This window comes from Haliotis cracherodii, unplaced genomic scaffold (genome assembly GCF_022045235.1).
Source record: "Haliotis cracherodii isolate W230 unplaced genomic scaffold, xgHalCrac1.p SCAF_13, whole genome shotgun sequence".
In the NCBI taxonomy this organism is placed as follows: domain Eukaryota; kingdom Metazoa; phylum Mollusca; class Gastropoda; order Lepetellida; family Haliotidae; genus Haliotis; species Haliotis cracherodii.
Genome location: NW_027266268.1, coordinates 25,753,236 through 25,778,752, shown reverse-complemented (window position 1 = coordinate 25,778,752; position 25,517 = coordinate 25,753,236). Strand labels below are relative to the sequence as shown.

Sequence of the window (25,517 nt, the reverse complement as noted above, 5' to 3'; positions counted from 1 at the left end):
TCTTCCCGAGGCAAGGGAGTTAACAGACTTTAAAAGTCCAGTTTCTACCCTTGCCGAACCAGGTTCGACATAGCGCCACCAGTGGCTTTTATGGGTTATGTCCCTTTTATGTCCCTTCTATTGGCCAATCAGATTCCACCTATCATATCACCTCCATTTGCTTCAAACAAAATGGCGGCACACAGTCAAGACGAAATGATCGATGATCAAGCTCTATATTGTAATAGAACAGGTCTTACCTCACGAGGTGCATCAAATCATGTGAGTACCTTGATTAAAAAAGATTTGGAGAATATCTGTTGGTATCTGTCATCCTTTGGAATTTTTTCAGTCAACTGAAATCTCCACGTTGAAATCCTTATTGTTTGCAAACCTGATGTTGATTTTGTAATGCACAGACTTGTTAGTTCAGCCAAACTTAAGTGGGAACTGGACTTTTATAGTCAATTTACTCCCTTGCCCCGGGAAGATGCACTGAGTAAAACTGATGCAACTATAAGTCATTATTTAAAATCGAGAAAATATATATCAACCATAACATGGTTAAAATAGAGAAAGCAGTTGAATCTGTTGATTCCAAAAGTAGTCAACGAGACGTGAAAGTCACACACCCCAAAAGGGCAAGTTGATTCTACTCCTGGAATGCACCGATTTGAGTGATTTCTCCCCCACATTATTTACATATCCTGTAGTGGTGGGACGATACACCAATGCATCGATGGATCACAATTGTTTACTTCTTGAAGCGAGTATCGATCACAGTCGTACACTAAGTAAAAAAATTCAATTCTGATCTTAAATGTTTACATTGATAACTGTTCCACTAAACACTAATCATAGTGCAAATTAATGGTGAAAGTATAAATATTTTTAACCATTGCACCATACTTGCCACGGCCAACTGTAAATCATCAGTGTTCCAGGTTTATTTAGCCATGTCTATGAAAAAGATGGCTTATGCACCACAGATAAGAGCACATGCAAGGATCGTGATAGATATGGAATCGTGAGTAAGGTATCGTGATACGTATTGGATCACACAGTTGGTGTATCGTCCCAGCCCTAATATCCTGTCTTACTGAAGGAAGTAGTCTGGTTATTTTCTGCTAAGAGGTGAAGGCTGTTGAGTGATGTTTGGCTCTGTTTCAGGATCTCTCCCTATATGTGAATGAAGTGAAGAGAGACCACGAAGCTCTACAGCTCATCGATGAGATACAGAATAGGTAGATGCAATTATGTTACTATTGCTCAGTTTACTTCTGGGCTTAAAAAAAATATCATCACTGCTGAGTGTATTGTTCTCTAAATATGTGAAGTACATCGGAGAAGAATGTCATGTTTCTATATTATCTTCATCAAAATAGCAGTTGCATTGCCTTGTGGTTAAACTATTAATTGCCGTGCCCAGGGTCATTTCCCATGCAGAGGTACAATGTGTGAAGCCTGTTACTGGTGTTCACTGCAGAAGTGCAAACACAGCAAATATGTTTATATATCATGTATATTATCTTACAACTAGGGACCTGTGAAGATTCCGGGGTAGAATAGGTCTTCAGCAACCCATGCTTGCCGTAAAAGGCGACTATGCTTGTCATAAAAGGCGACTAACGGGATCGGGTGCTCAGACTCGCTGACTTTGTTGATGCATGTCATCCATCCCAATGCTGGGATTGATGCTCATGATATTAATCACTGGATTGTCTGGTCCAGACTCGATTATTTACAGACTGCCGTCATATAGCTGGAATATTGCTGAGTGCGGAGTTAAACAGTGGGATGGCCTAGGCCCTGGTTCATTTCCCATGCAGAGGTACAATGTGTGAAGCCTGTTACTGCCTTGATACAACTGGAATATTGCTAAAGGTGGTGTAAAACTACCCGGAACAACAACTGCCTATTGATCTATCCCTTCTTGCATAATCAGAACATGATGGGGTAGAAAAAACCTTAGCTGAAATTTCACCACTCCCATAGTAAGAAGTAGTGTGGGCAGGCAAATTAGGGGGAACAAATTTGGGATTTTTAAAAAGTTCTTAATTCTTCAATTCAGATGTATTTTAACATGGCATTTTATGCAGTAATGTAAAACTAAGCATAAAAACCTCTTCGTCTTTTTAGTCCTGAATGATAAGTCACCTCTACAGAGCCTTTAATATTAGTTATGGCTATGTTAACATAAATTTGGACATTGTTATTCCAATTTGGGAATTTTTACTGACATTTCTTGAAGACTGAGGGTTGAATTTCGGCCTGAGAGTAGGTTAAGACAAGTCCCTGCACCATGAAGGATTTCCTCTCCTAGGATTCACAGTGCAATGTATTTCTGTATTTCAGTTAGATCTATAGTAAGTTTGGCAGTCGGAACAAATCTCGCCAACCGATCCCGTTACCACGGTTACATCAGAAACAAATTCATAAGTGTTTTAATGGTGGCCATGGGTAATCACTAGTCCTTCACTGAATATCAATGGAAGACTGCTCCATTCTGCATGAGGAGTGGTCTCAGTTTTGCTTATCTGGTATGATTGACTTTAGCAATGTGATTGTGTTGTCCTCTATTCCAGAGCTGGACGTGATGGTACGTAGCACCCAGGGGTGTTGTTGATTGGAAATTTTAGTGTTGATGTTTACTCAAAAATATTATGATATATTGATATATTGATTTATGATGACATTAATTATTCTGTATCTGTATAGATAAAAATTACCCATGTAGGTCTGCAGTAAATCACTTTATTGCAAAGTAGAAACTAGGCTCATCCATTTAAAATGAAATAGAACTATGAGATTTTTCCATATTGTCAAACCTTTACTGTTTGTTTTTCAGCATTGTTGATCTGCGTATGGTAAGTAGTCACTTTCCTATCATGCATCAGTGTGAGGGTTGATATGGACAATACTTCCCTCTTGGATTATATATTCAATATATCAACCCCGTTTGCCGGACCTAGCATGGGCTTAAATTGGAAAAAAAAAAAGTAATATATTTTTGATATTTTCATATGGTTTCGATGGTTTCATAGTAGTACATGTGATACAACTGTATTCAAGGGTTGTGTTGTGTCAACGTTTGATTCCAGTGCGTGACATGGTTTTAATGGGAAGACAAATTAAGAGAATTGTGATCAAGAGTGTAGTTTATCTGTGTTGTAAGCTTCGCATTTCTGAATCTATGTTGCAGCTCATTATGGTTAGATCTTAATTTGGTTCACATCTCACGTCTCTTCTGATTGGCCTAATTTAGAGTATGCACAGCCGTCATTCAACCTCATCATCATCGCTTCCATCATCCTCATCATGTATCAAGTTGCTCATGTGGAGTAAGACTGATTCAGCTGTGCATACTCCGAGTCAGGGACCTCCTTCACTAATCCACCGTCATTGTTGTAGTCCTATAAGTTGATCATCTGGCCATCCACCCATCAGCTTTCCTGTTTCTCTACATCACGGTTATCACTGACTCCATCTTCAGTTACTGTTAGTGGCTTGCATGATACTCCAATGTATAACAGTCTGGATGTCGGATAGACCTTTCTACACTCTTTTTCTCCCATCATGCCACTGACCCTCCTTTACAACTTCATGACCTTGACCTTCCATTATGATCTCATGACTTTGACGTAGAAATATTTGTTTTGTTTAAGCAGACCGTGACATTAACCTTCATTGTTTAGTGACCTTTTTAACCACATCACAAACCAGTAAACTGGACTAAACCTTTATATATATGAGAAGTTTTGTAGTATTCAGATTTGAAAAAAAAAATATATTCTTCGTAGGGATGTCACGATTCACCAATACATTGATGCATCAATATCCACAGATGATATGATGCGTGACACACACATTCCTGTATCGATTCATATTTTATTCCTGTAACGATGCTTATTTTAATCCTGTTTGATTTCACACATGGACTGATTCATTTATCTTTCATATATTCAGGCACACATCTAAGGTAGTTTGGGAACAGGGAGTTTACTATATATACTTTACCACATCAGCGATAATTGTATCGTGACATCCCAAATTTTTAGTATTAGAGAATCTATTAGAAACTAAGCTAGTCTGATACAGGTTACATGTACATACTTACGTACAACTTTATGTCATTAATAACAATTAAGACATTACCATTGTATCTTCACACAAACCACCATATAGCCATGGCTCACTTATTTCCACACTCCCAAAACATCTCTGCCCCATCCCTCCACTGTCTCCAACCCCCTCTCTACAACAACTCCAACCCCATGTAACAAACATCTCAAACCCCCTTCACACATTTCAACCCCAATCTACCCACAACTACAGCCAGAATACACTCACAGCCCCAATCCAACCACAACTACAGCCAGAACCCACTCACAACCCCAGTCTACCCACAACTACAGCCAGAATACACTCACAGCCCCAATCCAACCACAACTACAGCCAGAACCCACTCACAACCCCAATCCACCCACAACTACGGCCAGAACCCACTCACAACCCCAATCCACCCATAACTACAGCCAGAACCCACCCACAACCCCAATCCACCCACATGTCAAACCACAGTCCACAAACTAACAATCCACATCTATAGACCCATCCAACCACATCTACAGACCCACCCACACCACATCTATAACCCCACCCACACCGCATCTACAGCTCCACCCACCTACATCTAAGATCCCACCCAGACCATAACTACAGCCCCATCCACACTACATCTATAGTTCCTCCTACACCACATCTACAGCCCCATCCACCCATCCATATCTATGAATCCACCCACTCACCCACCCACACCACATCTACAGCCCCACTTACACCACATCTACAGCCCCATCCACACCACATCTACAGCCCCACCAACACCACATCTACAGACCCACCCACCCACCCACCCACATCTACAATCCCAGCCAACCCACATCTATAATCCCAGAAACACCACAACTAGAGCCCCATCCACACCACATCTGTAGTTCCTCCTACACCACATCTACAGCCCCCTCCACCCGTCCACATCTACAGACCCACCCACCCACATCTAAAATCCCACCGACACCACATCTACAGCCCCATCCACACCACATCTACAGACCCACCCATCCACACCTACAACCCCACCAACACCACATCTACAGACCCATCCACACCACATCTATAGACCCACCCACCCACATCTACAACCCCACCGACACCACATCTACAGACCCATCCACACCACATCTACAACCCCACCCAAACCACATCTACAACCCCACCCACACCGCATCTACAACCCCAGCCACCACATCTACAGACCCACCCACACCACATCTACAGACCCACCCACACCACACCTAGGGCCCCACCCACCCACCCACATCTACAACCCCACCCACCCACATCTACAACCCCACCCCACCCACATCTACAACCCCACCTAACCCACATCTACAACCCAACCCACACCACAGCTCCAGCCCAAGTTCTTTGCTCAAGCCCCACCTCTGACGGCTTTGAATATTTTATCTTTCTTTCATAGCATTTGGCGAAGCTAGCAGGACAAAGGCCCACGGAGGTTTGTCGGTCACCCACCCAACTGCCTGTCTGCCTGCAGAATCTGCTGAATGAACTCACACTAAACATGTCTCTCTTGTCTTGAAGTCGTACATGCCGCCACCTTCTGCATTGCTAAATTAGGACAAAGACACCTTCAAAATGGAGAAATCAGTATCAAGCCAAACTGAAAACTTCCTTAGATTAACATTTCCATATTTTAGGTAAACAGTTTATGGACCCTTCATGGTTTTATCTTGGGTAAAGTATTTGTTTATTTGTAGGAGACACTTTTGGAACTGAAAACATTTTAACCAATTGTTCAGGCATCATTATACTTGTACAATGCATATGACAAAATTATCATGAAAATTTTTAAGCTACAGAATTTGAGGAAAGTCATTTGTAAGGTGAAATAGAAATTTTCATGGCTTGTCAAATATATTGTAACTATCATCATGAAAATAATATATAGTCACCAAAGAAATTTGTTTGAGATCTCTGAATTTCTTAGCAATGCAAAAGAAATATATACTTATTCTCCTTTGACCTGTGAAATCTATCTTTAACGAGTCTTAAAGGACCATGCTCGTCTGTCGCTTGGAATGACAGTTACCTCCCTTACTGACCGTGTAGTTATCTCCCTTGTTACTGCAACCCATGGTTTGTTCTGTAGATTGTTGACTGTGTAGTTAGACTTTTGTTATCATACTAGTTGTTCAGTTTCTTGTTCCTCCATATTATTATTGCATTGATTAGTACAGGGTCCAGACGATGCACAAATGTGCGTCCAATATGCACAAAACTATAGAATGGATGGAAATAAATATTGCATCCAGAGGTACACACGTAACATTCAAAGTACCAAACTTGTCACACGAAATATACCGGTCCTGTTATTTAAGTAATTATCAAATCTACAGTACAGTACGCTACACCATTTCATTACTTTACAGGACCCTCATATTGACCGATGAATTTAAGAAACGGGGGCCCCCTGGACCCCTAGTTTTTTTTAAAGTAAAGGTAAAACCCTGGATGAGAATATATTTGTATGCTTTCTTATGTTCCTGTTTAAGCTCATCAGGCAAACAAAGCCATGGAGAGTTGATGTTGTTATTTGTCTGTTGTCCACAACTTTATACATTTTCAAACTTTTCCAAGCATTCTCTAACACACAGGATTGATGGAACTGAATCTTTTTCAAAATGCATGAGAATTTGTTGATTTGTTAATTTTAAAAATTGTCTTTCAAATATGGATTTTGGTATTTGTTTTGGATTATTCACATTAGGTGGCCTGCTTAAATGTACAATTTTAAGAAAACAAAATTGAAATTATTCTGTTCAAACCAGCTACATTATATACTCTCAAGAGGAAACGATATGATTTTCAAATATCAGAGAGTAGACAAAATAGAAATAGTACCTGTCAATTGTCACAATGGTGTCAGTCTGACAAGTTAGTATTAATAATTATATTATTCTGGTACACAAAACGGTCAAAGCCCAAACCAATTTATAATGCTTGCATTAAAGATTTTCTTGGTCAAAAAGCCAAGCCCCCCTGGGGATTACGAGTTTGCATTGGATGCTGTTGTACAAAGTGATCTTAGCGCTAAGGTGATCCCATACCTTAACATAGACTTATGGCAGTCGTAGTGCTAAGGTTGTTATGTACAACGACACCTTGGTCCATATCAACCTATGCTGGTCATGAGAGGCGACCAAATGGATCAGATGGTCATGCTGGATAACTTGGTTGATAGCTTGTCCTTGTGCACGATGGCGTGGATTGTTACTCACATTATCGATCATAAGATTGTCCCGTCTCGATCTTTTTACGGGCCACCATCATATAGCTGGAATATTGCAGAGTGCGGTGTTAAACAACTAAAAAACAAATGTTGACCTGAGATGTTTGTTAATCCGAGGAAACAGCTCTGTTTAAAATGGTTTCGTTACTCACCTACCGTGCACGTCAATACAATTAGGTTTTCACTTCTGCTATGTAATAAGGGGCGGTCGGGTAGACTAGTGGTTAAAGCGTTCGCTTGTCACGCTGAAGATCCAGGTTCAATTCCTGACATGGATACAATGTGTGAAGCTTTTTCCTGTGCAGATTCCAGATTCAAGAGATTCCAGTGATTTCTCCGACTTGAACCATGTTATGGTTCATATATAATTTCTCTATCATTTTGCATAATGACCTATAGCTCCCTATGCACAAAATCCACGTTCAGAATGACCAGTGAATTCCTAGCTCAAAATTAACGGCGACAAAATTAATGTAAGGTAATCCTAATGGTTTAAGGATATAGAAGAGAGGTCATCATAACGTTTAAGGCTGGAGATGAGAGGTCAAGATTTGCATATTGCTTCCTGTTTCCTGAAATTTGATAAACCAAAGGATTCTTCTCGTCATTGGACTGCTCAGATCATTTACTGAACATGCTGAACGATTTTGTGGGTAATGTGGTATCCACAAACTTGATTGTTTATCAGTATACCAGACCTGTTTACTTTGTCCTGTTTATGCACCATTTTATTCATGACACGTAGCCTAGATGCTTCCTCGCTCTGGGCACTTTTCATGATCATGATAGGCGCGGACTTGAAATGGTCACCTCTTGTTAATGCTTTGGTGTAGAAAGGTATGCGGTATATTCATTTAAAAAATATAATATCCAATCTTTTTATCTTCATAATATTTTGAGCAAATGGTATTCAAGTGCCATTTTATATTTAATTCGGTTTTTTTTTCCTTGAGTTGAAATAGATTCTTAAGGTTAAGTTTTTACGATTATTTGTGTGTCTTGTTCTCATTGATTAACCTTGTAGATGGTAATTTAGTGCATAGAGGCGGAGAGCATTCTAGTCTGACATTTGTAATCCTCATCCTGGCATAAACAAGCATGTTGTAGACTAGCAACTGTTGGCTTGACTTGATGTAGCATTCTTGAATATGTAGTGTATTTTTTGGCCGTAAGATTGATTCACACACCATATTACTTTGAACATTTATTTTCAGAGGTACAAATATCAAATGACAATTTTACCAAATTTTATCAGAATTTGCACTTTGAACCAGAGAAGAGAAATGTTTTATGTGGATTTAATGTAAATTCCTTGTTTATTTATTTATTTATGTAGATTTGCTTTGGGTGTTTATGTAACAATAATTGGACAGATATTCTTCAATTTTCAGAAGGGATAAAAAAGGATGTTTATGTTTCACCAAGTAAAGGTATTTTTCTCCTTTATTCGTCTCTAATGGAAATAGGTTTATTTCATTTACTGAATTTTTTGTTTTTTCAGCCTGCAAATACATCACTGAAGGACTATGGTCGCTTCCAGAAAGACGGGGAGTTGAAAGTGTTGTCCCATATGGACAGTCGAGTCCGGAACAGGTTGGTGTGGAAGACCCATGATGTGCTCCCTATTGACTGACCCTCCCTGTAAACTAACGGGGGGTTGTCCACACTCTTACTGGCCATCCCACAGACAATTGCAAACACCCCCAAGTATTTCATGTTTTGAGGAATTGATGAACTTTATCAGTTTAGAACTACCTCTTAAAAGTGTCCTATATAAGAAATATTTCCTTAGTCAAAACAATGTTACTGACTGCAGTCATATATGCAAAATATGTCACCACAAAAGTAAAAAAATGTTTCTAAATGAAATTTGTACAATAAACTGATTTTGTTAATAGAAAATTGACTATGGTCATGTTGCATGGCCATAGAGTTGGGAATTTTGCATTTGCTTTTGAGAAGTGTCCAGTAGTGTTGACTGATCCTACAACACTAACATCCAACTGATGCAGTAGTGAATCCATAGCTAGACTAATGGCCAAACATAAAGCAGGCCGACACACCATTTTATTTTCAAAGTCTGATATAGATGCATCTGTCCTGCATACAGAATATTAGATTTCTACATGAAACGAGTCCAGTTAGTGAAGTTCTGAGGATCATAAGAAAGATTGTTAAAAAGGAAGGTGTATTTTGTTTTGATTTCTGTAGTTTTTCTACTGATTCTCAAGACTGTGGCTTCTTCCCCCCTCGGTTTCCCTGATGTAACTGATATTGCTGTCACGCTAGGATCTGTAGCAATATTGCTTTACTAACATCGTTATGGCCTCCCTCCCATTATAAGTAAAACTGGTTTTTGATCGGTATATAACATTTCGTTGTAACAATGCTGCTTTCTGTAGCGTGGTATCGAGTTATCCTGCCAGCTTCCTGCTGCTCAACTTCATGATATACATGCTACAAACAGTAGAACACTTGACTTATTAATTTGATTATAGTTTCTGTCATGGCATGACAGGTTAGCTATAGTCGGATGTACTTTTACTTCTTTTAAGTAGTATTCATGATATATGTAGTTATATACAGAATATATACAATTATGATCTGCATGACATATACAATTATATCTCGTTTCATTTGTCCTGTTACTTCTTTTAAGTAGTATTCATGATATATGTAGTTATATACAGAATATATACAATTATGATCTGCATGACATATACAATTATAACTCGTTTCATTTGTCTGTACTAGTGCCCTGTGCACATGGACTTTTTAATTTGACTATAGTTCCTGTCATGGCATGAAGGATTAGCTATAGTCATATGACTAAATCGGGTGTACTTTTACTTCTTTTAAGTAGTATTCATGATATATGTAGTTATATACAGAATATATACAATTATGATCTGCATGACATATACAATTATAACTCGTTTCATTTGTCTGTACTAGTGCCCTGTGCACATGGACTTTTTAATTTGACTATAGTTTCTGTCACGGCATGAAGGATTAGCTATAGTCATATGACTAAATCGGGTGTACTTTTACTTCTTTTAAGTAGTATTCATGATATATGTAGTTATTTACTAATAGTATATACAATTATGATCTGCATGACATATACAATGATAACTCGTTTCATTTGTAAGAACTAGTGCCCTGTGCACATGGAGTGATATTTCAGATTATCAGAGTTTTGTTGCCATGATTACTTCTGTCATGTTAATTGACTGTAACCATGGTAATGGAATTCCAGATTTTCCCTGATCGTGATCCTTGGAGCTTTCTCCCACACTAACATGACACATAATATAACTGAGATACTGTTCAAAGAGGAGCGAGTCCAGCTCACTCACAACGATTTTCCTATATAATCATGAAGGTCATGTAGTCATGTAGACAGCATCAAGTAAGCCAGCTTTAGACAGTTGTGATAGAATGTTAGGGAGGGCCACTTTGTCAAGTTGCATGTAACTAGAATACTGTCCATTTGTGTTAGATAACGCCTTACTGATAGTAGCCACAAGTAGTCATGATGCACGAGTGTTGGACTAAAACCAAAGCTTGAGTTACCTCAATCAGTGCCAATAACTTTGGAGTCTACGACCCCAGACTTGGCTCTTAGCATCATTTTTGGTACATTTTGTGTTGTAATATGGACTATTTTAAGCTAAGGTTACAAGACCGAACAGAATTTACTAGATTTCGGCTTCAGACTAGTGGCTAAAGTATTACCTCAATAGAGGCACAAGACTCAAACCAAAACGTAAGTTGAAGTTTGATTAAAATTTAAAGTCCTTAGCCCATGTTGTTTATGAGCCAACTTTAAATGTATGATGCAAATCAATCATTTGAAGACGACCTTAATCGAATTACACAGAGACAATGCCTCAATTTCTCATATGGCACTGATCATTTGCTGATCTTGCCCCATGTCGGGCATCAAAGTCTCCCTTTAAAACAAGCATGGGTCCTGTTTGTGTTGTGAAATGACACGTCTATACCAGCACTGTAGTTAGAGAGGGAAGCACCACACTAGAGTAGGCACCACAGCTCCATCTGAATGTTAGATCCCATGTATCATCATAACCCTAGCTTAGTCACGTTCACATCAGGAAACTGTATTGTGTATGCATTGTATTTGTGTTTTATTTAGTTGTCAACATTCACATCAAGTTTCCTATCATGCACTGAGTATGCATGACAAAACCTGTTTGTGATTTTTTTTAAAGGACTTGAGGATGGCTAGGTCAAATGTGTAGTGGTCTTGTGATTAATACATTAAATAATGTACTTACCGTGTCTGTGAGCGAGATATTCCGATGATCAGTGTTTGACAAATATGCTGGTCCATGCGTAAATGACAGTAAGATCATATAAGAAGAGTTGTTTCGTAATGGAGGTAGCCAGACTGGCTATTTGAAAATATGAAATGCCAGTATGCTTTAATATACTTTTATGGAAGCCCTACTTTTACAGAATGAGTTGGCAGAAGTTGCTGGACTATTGGCAATATTACAGGGATTTATTTTGGATTTTACACTAAATGCCCCTGGCAAGCAGCTTTGAAAAAAGTCTTTATTTTGTTCAAAATTGAATTTTTGAAAGTTCTTATTTTATTAATTCAGAGGTATTTTTTATATTTTATGTTGAGATTGCTTTCATTGCAATGATATAAAACCAGGTATTAAGACCTCTTCCTGTGTATTGTCCCTGTTATCAGTGAAATACAGGTTACCTCTACATAGTCATAACATCAGATATTCGTTATTTCATGAATTGGGAATTTATGATTCCAATTTGGGAAGTTTTACTGACATTTGCTGCAGACTTGGGGCACAATATGTGCCTTTGATTGGGTCTGATAAATTCCTGTGTAAAGATCAGAGAATAGGCAATGCTTTTTAAAACTGAGGATTTTTAGTTGTCCTGCGTATGTTTTGTGGGCTTTCAGAAGGAATTATGTTTGTCAAACACTGGTCATCAAAACTACAGGTATTATCACACTGATCAATAACAGCCTTGAAACATTGGAGGATACAGTGTCAATTCTAGAATACATGATGCTAAACATAATATGGTATTTGACAAAGAGGAGAAAATACTGATATGAATCTTTGAGATCAGCTGTCAGCTTTAGTATCATTAGAAATAGGAAAAAGTAGGAACAATCGGCATTTGAAAGTAGCAGATGTTGTTGAGTTATATCTTGGCCTATCATTACAAAAAGAATATTTCTAATATTGTCTGTAGAAAAAACCTCTTACAATGGGATAATGAATTTCTTGTACAGGGGATATCAACGGTATTATCAGATTCCAGTTGCATCACAACCCATTGAGAGTTATCTCCACTTGATTTTAAAATATTCCATATATGGAATCAATTATAATATCGTCAGTATTTTGCAACCAAATTGTCCTATGATGAGAAAATCATAACTAAGAAATATTTAAAAATAAATATTTAAAAACACTAAATTTTGCCTCACAATATTTTGGTAATCATGCTAAATCGTACATGATGTTTTCAGTTTATTGCTTAATTAAGATCTTAAAGTAATGGAACATTATTGTTTAGAGCATCTTTGCAAATAAAAATGATTTTAGAACCATATATTATCAGTAGCTATAAATGTTAACGCCATTGGATGTGTTCACCAAACACAGTAACTGTACATATTATAGTCCCCTATGCCTGTTCTCATACATGTCTCAGCAGAGCAGTCAGGATTACCAGTAGTCCTTTTCTATGAGTTAATTCAACTAAAAAATGGAGTCCAACCGCTTATACATAACATCCGAAAATAATAAAAATTATTCAGTTCTATCACAAAGAAATGTAATATTAGTAGTAACTTTTGTGTGAACGTATTTTTCCAGTTCTTAGATTCTTATTTGTTAGATTAATAAAAATGCAAAATAAAATAGGATTGTTTTTATGTGTATTTGCTCTTTGAGAAATGTTGTTAACATTTCCGATTTCTATATGATGATATCTGTTAAAATATGAGAACCTTTAATCTTTATAAGTTTTGTGTGAACTTGACTTGTGACAAAATGTAAGCAGTGACTAAATATGTATATGTTAAGAACTGATAAAAAATGAGAAAGTTTCACTTTAACAGGGGGGCTGCAGAGAAAAGGTAAGCCATAATACACATGCTGAATAACACCTCTATAGACTCAATCCTGGCATCGCTAATGCATCAATAGAAACACTCATTGACTACATAGTACTTACCTCTAGAGTTTCCTTGAATATCAGAAATATGCTGAAAGTGAAAATTATTTAAGGCTATTTTCAGGAGTTTGCATGTTGCTTGTTTTTGCATGTAATCCCCTTTCCTGAATTGTTTTCATTTATTTGTTTGTTCATGTTTTTATGTATTTGTTTGTTTATGTATTTATCCACATAATTCTAGCATTTGAATTTCTGCTTGTCAACAGAGAATGTTTTCAGTTTTGACGCTTGCAATATCTAATATCACTTTATCCATTATTAAGGGGTATTTATATGTTTGCTTAGAACCCTGGTTAATAAATCAAGATTGATTTTCGTGGATCGATGCTCATGATATCAGTCACTGGATTGTCTGGTTCAGACTCGATTATTTACAGACCACCGTCATATAGCTGGAATATTGCTGAGTGTGGCGTAAAACAACAAACCAACCAACCAACCATGAAAAGACCTTGATTGTTTTCTGATTAAATCCCATCTCAGGTTACCTGGTAAATTACCTAAATTATATATGTCTTTTCAAGTAAAACATGTTAAAGGAAACAATTTGTATACAAACAAGTTATAGTCAGTAAACATAGGATTATTTCCCATGTGACATCAATGGTCATCTGTTTCCGATAAGGCTCCTGATATTCTTTGTGCCTTGTGTAATCATTCACATTGGGTACTCGATAGTTCCTTTTGGGCATTCTATAGTTTTACTTCCTTGGGCCCAGTCAATTGGGTATTGTTATCCAGATGAGTAGACATCCTACAAATATTTCTGCTGTACACAAACAACCCACTATATTAGAGTTATGAAGAATAACTTGAATATTTTACACAAATATGCAGCTTGTTTCAACTCTTAGAATTGAATATTTCAACAACAAAAATGTGCATGGCCTTGAATGTTTGTGCGGGGCCTTAAAATGTGTAAAAAGTCCATGAATTTGTAACTGAAATTCTGTTAAGCCCTGTTCTAAGAGCTAAGACATCTCCATGACAGGCATTAAGTATTCTGTCAAAGAAACAACATTCTACAGTTGGAGGAACCCCTATGGGAGTATAGACCCCAGTATATGTTTGTTGTAAGAACTGACTGACATGGCTCCAGGCTGATTGCCGTCATATCACCCTAAAGTGTGGATTGTTGATCATGCGCTTTACCACTTGTTTGCCTGGCCCAGACACAATCAGTTTTCATTTACCATCAAATATTTTATCTCTCACACAGTCTGTTTATTAAATTTAAGTTTATAAAATATTTCCTTTGTCTTCATATTTGAATAATTGTTTACTTTTCTTGCCTATTGCATGGTGTAAATTCGGTAAAATTCGCCATCACAAGTTCTTACGTTTAATATATGTACAGATATTTCAAGCTCAGATTTTATCTAAATTTCAACAACAGTGGGGATGTGTTTCACATCCTGCAATAATTCAGCACTGGACATGGGTTCAGATGTGAGGTCACAGGGTCAGACCCTGAATACCAGCTCATTATCCTCCCTGTTAACTGTTGGATTGTCAGCTCAATACTTGATCATGATTAATATGCATCTTTTTAAACTAAATTTGAAGGTCTTTCTTAAGGACAAGTCAAGATTGATCAGTCAATACTTAAACTAACATTTATTGGATAATAACGAATATTGATGGTGTAACCAACCTTGTTGACAAGTCGTATGCAAACACAAGCAACAAATTCTGTCAGTATTAAGCTGTTCAGGGCTCATGTAATAATGGTTCCAACACATTCAACCAGTTGAGCACACATCTGTAAGGATGGTTGATGTTAAACCAAGTTTGCTGTTGAACACCTCTGTGCACTTGCCTCATAGTCATATTGCTGTATATCGCCTCCCTAACTATCAGCTTCACTTCCTGTGGCCTTCACCTTCTCTGTCGCAATCTCAATATCCATGACTAATATTTGAGTGTGTTGCCACATTGCAATGACAAGAGAATGTCCTATAAAGTCAGACTAGGAGATTAGGACTTGCCTACTGACAGCTTCAGATTAATGTGAAAATGACCTATGAAAACAATGAGCCAGCTTAAAGACCATGTTGAACATGGTCCCAAATTTGGGATCATTTGGGATCATTTGGTTCTCCAGCGGACAATGATATGGGCCTCATTCCAAGAGTTTTAAGATTGTTTGGGTGTGATGTCATATGTTAGCTCTATTGCTTTCCTGCAACCTTGGAGTGGGGGTGGAGTTTTTAAAATGTGTGACCACCATCACTGTTCACGCCATCAACCACCGGTCTGTTCATCCCAGACTCCATTATTTACACGCCACCATCATGTAGCTGTGATATTGCTGACTGGCATGGAAAGCAAGATTCAGTGACGTCTTGTGATGATGTCTCCCCTACAAGTTAGTCCAGCAGCACCGTGCCTGTCATGCCTGTAGATACAACCTTCTCTGCTTCTTCTTGTTCGTGGGATGGGATAAGCATGAGAAAACAGTCCCGCATGGGATGGGATAAAACACAAGGTGTGATAAGAGCACTCTTAAATTACTGGAATTTCCAAATTCATTAATGAAATGAAAAGTATAGGGGGGGGGGGGGATTACGTGAATCGTAACTTCTAGCATTTTGCTTTTCAACACTTGTCAGTTTTTTATTAAGATCAAGAAAAGACATTTGACTAAAATATGCCAAATGAACCAACTGAAAAAAAAATTGTGGCTTATATTTCTATTTTCACACGAGCATAACTATTACCCAAGGTGTTAAATTATGAAGATGTAGCATTTAGGGAAAACACATTATTTCATAATTTCATGCTTTAATATAGCATTGATAAAAATATGAGATATTAATTTGAAGAAAACATCACAATGTTGGTCTTAATATCTTGGACAAAATTATTAAGGCCGACATAATCATATTAGTATGAGGTCATAATCATATCAGTATGACGTTAAATGTGTTATGACACCCTACAGCACTATACCATGAACAATATACCACCTGTTATAACAATCCAAGTTGGGAATAAATGTAGCAAAATAATCATATTATTATCAACAATTGATGCAAAATAGTTTCTCTATTGTCACCATGTTTTTAATGTTATTTTTCCACACAGATTCTGTTGTTTGTGGTTAAATCCTTTTGGTGAATTAGTAGGACACACATATTTTCTATTCTGTTTGATCTCTTTCATTTCTCAGTATTTGAATGACATTTATAATCCTGAGGATGTCATGTATTAAACATAGCAGTACCTGTCTAGATAACATTGGCCTCTGCCAGTAGTTTCTGCAGTATAAAAGCCAGCAAATTTTGCTGTAAAGTAAACATTATTATTTCTCAATCTTGCACTTCGTTCTATTTCTGATTCACTTGGTTTCACCCAAATTCTGGATATATGTTTGAAATGGCAACATTTTGAATGACCTTTTTTCTTTTTCTTTTCAGGCACATTTTCCTCTTTGACAAGGTGATGCTTATGTGCAAGGCTCGGGTAAGTTGGTAGGCGAGTGACCACCCATGTCAGCAGATAGAGAGGAAACACATTATGCTTTATGGCTTTGGGTATAGGTACTTCCTTTACAATAATGGCGTTATTTATGACCTTTCCACTTATGGCAAGAGGTGTACGCTTTCTCTGATATCATTCTAATCTATGACCATTGCTACAAGATATGTTTACTTGTCAACACAACCCAAGTCATGTGTATATTTGTGTAAGGACAAAAGCTGTGTGTGTTGAATATATGTGCTTATAGGGTATCTATCAAAATGATTTTTTTCCTCCTTTGTGTATGATACAAACAGTTTGGAGGGTTTGATCGTACGTCTGTGAGGTTCTATTCCCTTTGAACTACTGTTCTAACAATTTTTTTATATAGCGAGAAAGTAAGACTTTCAGATCAATCTGTATATGTACTCCCCAATCTATTTGGATGACTTGTAGCATTGTCAATGGGTGGATAATCTGTGTAGTTTTGAGTAATTCTGTTGACTATAGGCGAGGTATGGTCTAATGAAGTGTTACCTCAATGATTTTTTACCACAAAAGTAGAAATCCCATCCTCCATGAAGATGAGAGTTATCTCCCTTTAAGTTATCATATGTCGTAAGAAATAGCAATTTTGAATTCCTTTAAGCATTGTTTACAATTAATGTCAAATAAGCATTCATGTCTGCAGGATGCCTTTTATTTGATAACTTTGCAAGCAAATTAAAAGATTTTTGTATATATTATATGTTTAAGGCAAATAATTTTTGTATGATCAGCATTGTGGCTATAATTTCAATTAGCATGGTGAATGTTTTATTGTCCAAAACGGTGTATGACAATTACGAATAGCTGACAGTAAGTTAGAAATGGTCTTGACTGTTACGCTGTGATGCACCGAGGTGTCGCTTTAAGGTTCGCAGAGAAATATCATTGAAACTGAGAAACAATACACCTTTAGTCCTTTCTGGATATTTCAGTATCTGCTCTTGGTGAATTTTTGGCTTCAGGTTTTCTTTATATGAAATGGAGGACATAGTCTATGCTCTCTAAATCTTATCCATAAAAACTTCTAGATGTTATAGCAATGTTGTTAAAACATTGAAAGAATTTTTGAATTTCTTTACTGTAAGCTTGTAACTAAATGAATCCAAGAAGGTGGGATTAATTATCAAACTTGTCAGTTGTCAGTTGTCAGTGGCACAATTGTCCGAATATGTACAAAATGAGTCAGACCCATGAAGATCCGGGGTAGAATAGGTCTTCAGCACCCCATGCTTGCTGTGAAAGGCGACTATGCTTGTCGTAAGAGGCGACTAATGGGATCGGGTGGTCAGGCTCGCTGACTTGGTTGATGCATGTCATTGTATCCCAATTGCGTGGATCTATGCTCATGATGTCAATCACTTGAGTCTGGCCCAGACTCGATTATTTACAGACTGCTGTCATATAGCTGCAATATTGCTGAGTGCAGTGTTAAACAAACAAACAAACAAAAATGTGAAGCCCCTTCTTGGTGTCCCGTGACTCTGTATGGCTGAAGAACACTAAAATGGCTGAAATCCTCATTGAAATCATCGGTGGGAAATGATGGAAGCTCACTTATCTCTAAGTTATGCTAGACTCACCTCTGTGCATCACAGTCCAAGTACCTAGGGCACAAAGTCAGTATGACGTGGCGTTTCCTAGATTAATCCTTTGGCTGCAGAAGAGTTTATAATGAAATCAGCGAATCATTCCAATTCTGTAAGATCGGCACATAAGTAGACCTATTTAAAGATGATTATACTTTGTCTTCAATGAGCTTTGCTGCTTTTCTGCTGTTTAGACACATACAATAGAATACAATGCAATAGAAGGCACTGCACCAGAGGATTCATAGTGTGTTGTATCAAGCATTAAGAACTTAACACTTGTAGACTTTATACGACCTGGCAAATATTGTCATGCATTAGTATAAAGTGTTAATATTCATTATTTTGCTAGAATAAAGTAAATATTTTCTTTTTGCATTGCATCTATTTATTGTCTGTATATTTTTACCAAAGTTTATTTGGTTCACTTTGTCACAGTTGACATGATCATCTCATTGCAATCGAATCATGCACAAATACCCCGACACGTTTTTCACACATTTATAGCCAAACCTTCTGTCAGATTCATCACTTTGTCCAATTTGTTGTTTTGGAAAGAATGATTTTTTTGTCTTGGGCACATTTATCACTAAAGAAATGTATTTTAAGCTCAGCTTTGTATTCTCTGTCTTAACTTTACAAAATGCTTGGACATCACAGAAGTTATGATTAGATTAGTATTGGTTTGTTGTTTAACACCACACTCAGCAATAATCCAGCTATATGACGGTGGAGATTAGTATTATGAAAAATGCCACAATCTGGCATGGTAATTAAGCTAAGATTTTTGTGTTTTTGTTTGGTTGGCTGGGATTGTTTTTGGGGAGGGAGTGTTAAAGATTTACAATAAACATTAGCACATACTGACCAAAAGTATCAATGCAATGTTCAATGCTTTCAAGGGAATTATTTGGGTTTTGGGGAAAGGGTGTAAAAAATACACAGTAAATTCTTTAAGCTGCCCAGAAGCAATAATTCTAATATTCAATGCATTTTATGTTTCTTTTCATGTAAGCACACCCTGTTTCTCTATGTTCAGCCTTCTCTGATACCCGTGTCTTAAGCTGGCTGTTAGACTTGAGTCACTGGTAGCCTTTAGTCACATGTTAGCTGACACCACATTAGATATCACCTGTGTTTTGTTGAATGGATCACATTGTCACCCTTGTATCTTTGTGCCTCTACTAGATGGTGGAGAAATTCCTTTGGGTAAGCTCTTGTCACTTTTGTCCTACATGGTGTCCAAACTCTCCCAGATATACAGCCACCAGGGGTCTCTGCTGTCCCAGCCTCACTCTCATGTTTACAGCCTCTTTCCCATATATGTAGCCTCTTTTTGACTAGAGCTTGGTATTGAAGAAGCTCTTTACACTGGAACACAAAAAGTTATCAGTTTGAGTTAAAAATTTGAAAATGAATTTGAAAAAAGGAAATATGTTTCCACGAATAAAACCTGTTTAGGATACATAAATATATTCTGTAATGTGTCTTCATCTTTAAGGGTATATCTATAGATCACTTACCTGTTGATGATATATCCGGTAGTGGTCGTTTTCCTTTTGTAAAGGATCAACCTGAGAGTCTGGCTGGCTGGACAGTCGGTCGTTGCCTGTTTCATGACCTCCTGTCTGACCCCCTGTCTGGCTTCCATGTCATCCATACACACTATCATCTTAAGTTTCTCAATGGCATGCCCATTCAAACATATATTGTGAAATGTTGTCAGTCTCGAATTTTCAATCTTGCATGTGAAACACATGAGCATGTTGTATTGCCATTGATGTTATGTTGTAACCATGACAACTGTGAACTACCCACATGTATGGCATGGTGCAGATATCATCTTAAAACCTGCATGTTTGGTTCTTCCTGGTATATGCAGGAAAAGGAATCAACATTATATGATATGTGTCTGCTGTTGCATATTACATCAACTAAGACTCAATACTGGTTATATTATTGATATATTTGATACATACTCAAACACTGACAACGCAGCTGTGCAAAGTTATCTGATTTATGTTGTCATAACATTTTCAACATTTCGATATAAGTCTGTATATTGTCACACTGTAGCTTACAGCTTCCTTTTGTTTTATTCAACATTTTGAAATTTTGAAATCTGTGTAATCATGGTGATGTGTTTTAAAATAAATGGCGATTTATCACTGATTCCAAACTGCTTGTCCTTAGCTGACTCAATTTCTGAGGTATTTATCTGTAATTTAACTTTGTTTTCGATAATGTAATACTTAGCATTAAAGTATCTACCTTTTGTTGGTCCTAACCTCGACCAAGTCATCACACTATTCATAAGTATGTCAATATTAATGGCAAACTGTTCATTCCCATGTGTAAATTGTTTCTGACGTTTCTGACATTTGAATCAGACTTTGCCAAATTTCATCCCCTGAGGAGGTCAAGATAAATCAATACATGTACTAAAATAGGCCAAAATTGAGTATGTTCTATCAGTCCTTTAATCACTTAATCACTTAATCAGTTTCAGTATCCAAGATCTTAGTCTTGAAGAGATGAATAAAAAACAATTTTTCGTCCTTAGGCCTGCTGTGGCTCGAGTCTCAGACACATGTTCAGTCAGATATGAAATTGCAGAATATTGCTAAGTACTTCGATATTTCTGCAAATGTGACATTGTTCCCAAAGTACATCTAGGAGAGTTTGACCCTTAACCTTTGTCACGGCACTGCGTCTCGACACTGCACATGCTTTTGGCTCTGCTCTCAAACCTAGGCAATATGGATGGAGATAGTGGAGGAATTTAACATGTGTAGTTTTGCCCTATTGCTTATAGTTTTGTCTTTTTAAATAGGAAGAGAAACACATGGAAAATATACAATTAATTTACACATGAAATTCATGTTTATAATTGTTGTTGTTTTTCTAACGAGTCAGGAATCTGAAACAAATAATATAAGAAAGCAACCCTTTCAAAGTGATATTGGCTGCTGTTAAAATAACTTACCAGTATTGCATGAAAATGATGTGAATGCATTTGTGCTCTCATCCATCTTTGTGGTGGAATGTCCCTGCATATTTGAAGTGGTGTTTTAGCCGACCATTGTTTTTATTTCGCAAGTGCATACTTTAGCCATTTTTGTTGATTCTATGCTTACATTAGCTACTGCTTATAGTGATATTTCAGGAGGTTACAATTTCTAATACAAACATTATTTTGGAGAGTGATGGCTGTGTTATTATTTGAAATGGAGGATGGGTGAGAATTAGTCACACTCAGTTACAGCAAGATGTCCGGTTTATAAATCTTGCCACTTGTGTTGCATGTGTTCTGTACATATTCTTTCGGGAGGGCAATAACAGACGGACAGACAGTCAGACAGACATCTGTACCAACAAGACAGATCAGTGGAATTTCTTGTCTTGCAGACTTTTTTGTCCACTATATATGAATGGGCTGGTGGCAAAATGAAAAAAGACCAGAATTCAATTTCAACATCACTGATTAGAAAAAATAGCATGCCTAAGAAAATGAATTATTTCTGACTACAGGACATGTTGCTAAGTACATGTATTGAACTGCAGAAACTATTTATAGTTGTTCATGTACTGATCAAAAGAAATCTGCAGAATTGGGCATGCAGAAAATGACACAAATACTCACAAGACAATATTTACAGTTTGAATACACTTTTCTTGTTCATTCTGGTACAAAAATGAAATAATGACAATTATTAATGATGCCTGCAATTAAAGTAGGAAGATGTCATTTTCATAGCCAGGTGACAATTTCTTAACGCAAAGTTGTTTGTATCTACTTGCTGGGCTGGCTATGTCTGTGCAAGACATGCAACACAAGTGTTTTGTGACATAAATCATGGCATTTTGCTCCATTATAAAAGATGACAGTCCTCACCAACTGTTTGACCAGCCAGCCTGCAGACCCTAACCTATGTATTTAGACTAACGCGCACGTGTAGAGTTGTCTTACCTAACCACTTCTCCTATGGAATGACCAAAGATTGCTGACGCCCTTAATGAAGCATCAACTGATTCGTATTATAAAATAGTTTTAGGAATATGTACTTGATACAAATGTGTATACCTTTAATCTTGTGTAATAATTACTGATATTTTAAAACTTCAGTGGGATCTGTGTAAGCCAGGCTTATTTTCAACCAAATTTTACTCGTGTTCAGACCTCAGTCCAGATTAGACAGAAATCAAATTCTAGCAAGAATCACGTCTTAAGCAGAATCAAGATCAACTACATTTGTACAACTGTTTATGTCATGGAATTTATTGGATTCTTAAAAATTGACAATCTATACTTCTGAAATATAAATAAGCTCTTTCCCTCTCATAACGTGAATGAAAAGGGTTTGAATTATCAGAAGCAGTCAATAGGCCTACCTATAGATTATTTTGTAACCCTGAAGTTATTATTATTCTTTTTCTTCTTCTTTATTTGTTGAGAGCCCTGAGTCTCTAGTCATGCTAAAACAGACTAGAATGTGGACTGGAAGATTATATTTTTAAGGAATATTTTTCATGGTTTGTTTGAGACCATCCTTTAATATGAGAAAAGATATTGAGGATTATTTTTAGAAGATTAATTTATTCATGAACTTATGTGTTATTGTTTTTTTTTATGCCAAAGACCCGATGATTGTTATGTGAAATAAGACCAAGTATGTTGGAGAAAGCATGTCCTATGGTGTACATGGCTGACATCATGGACAGATCCTCAGATGGGCAAGGTACCCCTGGCCGTGTATCTCTCAAGAAACAAATTTGTCCATACTATTTTCAGTGTTCGAAATGCCATTTTGTGTCAAACAACCCACTGATAATAATTCCTGAAAACCCAAGTTGAATTTCAGTTGCAATTTTATGCAAAAGTATCAATGTTACAATAATCAATTATCTAAGTGGAATCTCCAATTGAAAAATGGAGCTGGAATTGTGATTACCATTTGAGAAGGTTCAATATATTATCATGTCCCTGTGGTGGTCCAAAGAAAGAATAGGTCTTGAGTACCTGGTGTTGGTGTCACCATACCATAGGGATTCCGGGGAAGAATGGCTGCTCAGTACCTTCTGCTGGTATCAGTATCCCAATGCAGACTCCAGGGAAGAAAAACTCCTCAGTACCTTGTTCTGGTATCAGAATCCCCATGGGGATTCAGGGAAGAAAAGCTCCACAGTATCCAATGCTGATATAGGCAACCCTGTGAGGATTTCTGGGAAGAAAAGGTCCTTGGTACCTTTTGCTGGCATCAGCAACCCCCATGGAGATTCCAGCGAAAAAAAGGCTCCTCATTATCCGCATGGGAATGTCAGGGAAGAAAAGATCCTTGGTACCTTATTGTATAAGCGATACTGAAGAGAATTGCTCAATGTGTAGGATGCTCCCATGGATTGGGAGGCAGAGAAAGGACTATGAAAGTTTTGTGATATATTACATCTCTCTATTGTCTCGTGGGTATAATTGCCATAGAGGGAGAACTCTTCCAAGGGTGCCTTGTTCCTTGCAGTAGAGGGTTGGGTAAGGGGGGATCAACCAGCCCTAGTACTTTTGATATGTAGACACTGAGAAATTGATGCGCTCTGATTAAGTAACCCTGTTCACTGAATATGCTTTTTGATGTTGTGATAACAAAGGTACAATACTGAAATTAAACACAAAATTTGACTAAATTTGTCACTGTAATTTTGTTTCAAAATTACAATTATTTTTGGTCAAAGCAAATAACCTTAAATTGAATGCTAACTTAATATTCTGCTTATAATTTAGAACAAGACTACCTATTCATGCGTATTAATATGTTGTTGGAATAACCAGCTTGTAGTAACTGAGAATGATTCTTTTATCAATGCAATGATCTTATCGTGATTGTAATTTGTGTGTAATTTGAATCATCTATGCATACTGGTACCCACTGGTCTTACATAGTGGGCATGTTAGCATCTCATGATTGGCCAGAAGACAATGTTGTAGGATGATTCTTGGTGGCCAAGACGGCCAAGATCCAAGCCAAGACAGAGGATGTGTTGTCTGGGCTACGTGGTGACCATATCGATGTTGATGTTGCAGGGCGAGACCTACAGCTTCAAGGATGCCATCGTGTTGGGCGAGTACAAAGTAGACGACAGCAGTGTGCCAAATGACAAGAGAACTGACAAGGTATGGGACTGGTAATTTGTATGTTCTGGAAATACTGATAAATATGACTTTGCTCACTTTGGGATTAAATGGATTGACATGTTCACAAAGATAGCAATGTCTGATGGATCTGTGGTACTGATTTCTTGTTCTGTAGAACCTTCTAATTGATTGATATGCTGTTGAACATTGTTCTGCATCTGGACTGGCATAATTTTGAACATTGTTCTGCAGACTAATTACCCCATTGTTGAACATTGTTGTATCTGTTCTGGAGACTGATTACCACATTGATGAACATTGTTGTATCTGTTCTGCAGACTGATTGCCATTTTGTTGAACATTGTTGCATCTGTTCTGCAGACTGATTACAGTATTGTTGTATCTGTTCTGGAGACAGATTACCGTATTGTTGAACATTTCTTCTGCAGTGGAACTGCCCCTTCATCATGGTGCAGAAGAGTCAGAAGATGGCCTTCACTTTCTTCGCTAAGACAGAAGATGCACGGCAGAAATGGATTGAGGCTATACAGATGGCACTGTGAGTGATCAATTCAAAAACTCTCAAGTTATTAGCAAACAGTTACCATTGATTACTGATAGAAACTAGGCTTTGATATAGGCTAGTGGACACACTTGCCTCGGGAAGATGGACGAGGTCATGCAGTTTATGTATATT

The 25,517-nt window shown here is 37.4% G+C and overlaps 1 protein-coding gene across 1 annotated transcript in view; it reads left to right on the top strand.

Moving 5' to 3' along the window:
- Positions 1-25,517, top strand: part of LOC139459805 (proto-oncogene vav-like) — a 66,405-nt gene that overhangs the window by 21,407 nt on the left and 19,481 nt on the right. Inside the window, exons 12-20 of the mRNA XM_071241491.1 lie at positions 1,150-1,223; positions 2,828-2,846; positions 5,522-5,557; positions 8,853-8,944; positions 13,482-13,499; positions 17,017-17,062; positions 19,882-19,902; positions 24,770-24,859; positions 25,270-25,379. Of these exons, the coding sequence (XP_071097592.1) occupies positions 1,150-1,223; positions 2,828-2,846; positions 5,522-5,557; positions 8,853-8,944; positions 13,482-13,499; positions 17,017-17,062; positions 19,882-19,902; positions 24,770-24,859; positions 25,270-25,379 (506 nt within the window). The remainder of the gene's footprint in view (positions 1-1,149; positions 1,224-2,827; positions 2,847-5,521; positions 5,558-8,852; positions 8,945-13,481; positions 13,500-17,016; positions 17,063-19,881; positions 19,903-24,769; positions 24,860-25,269; positions 25,380-25,517) is intronic.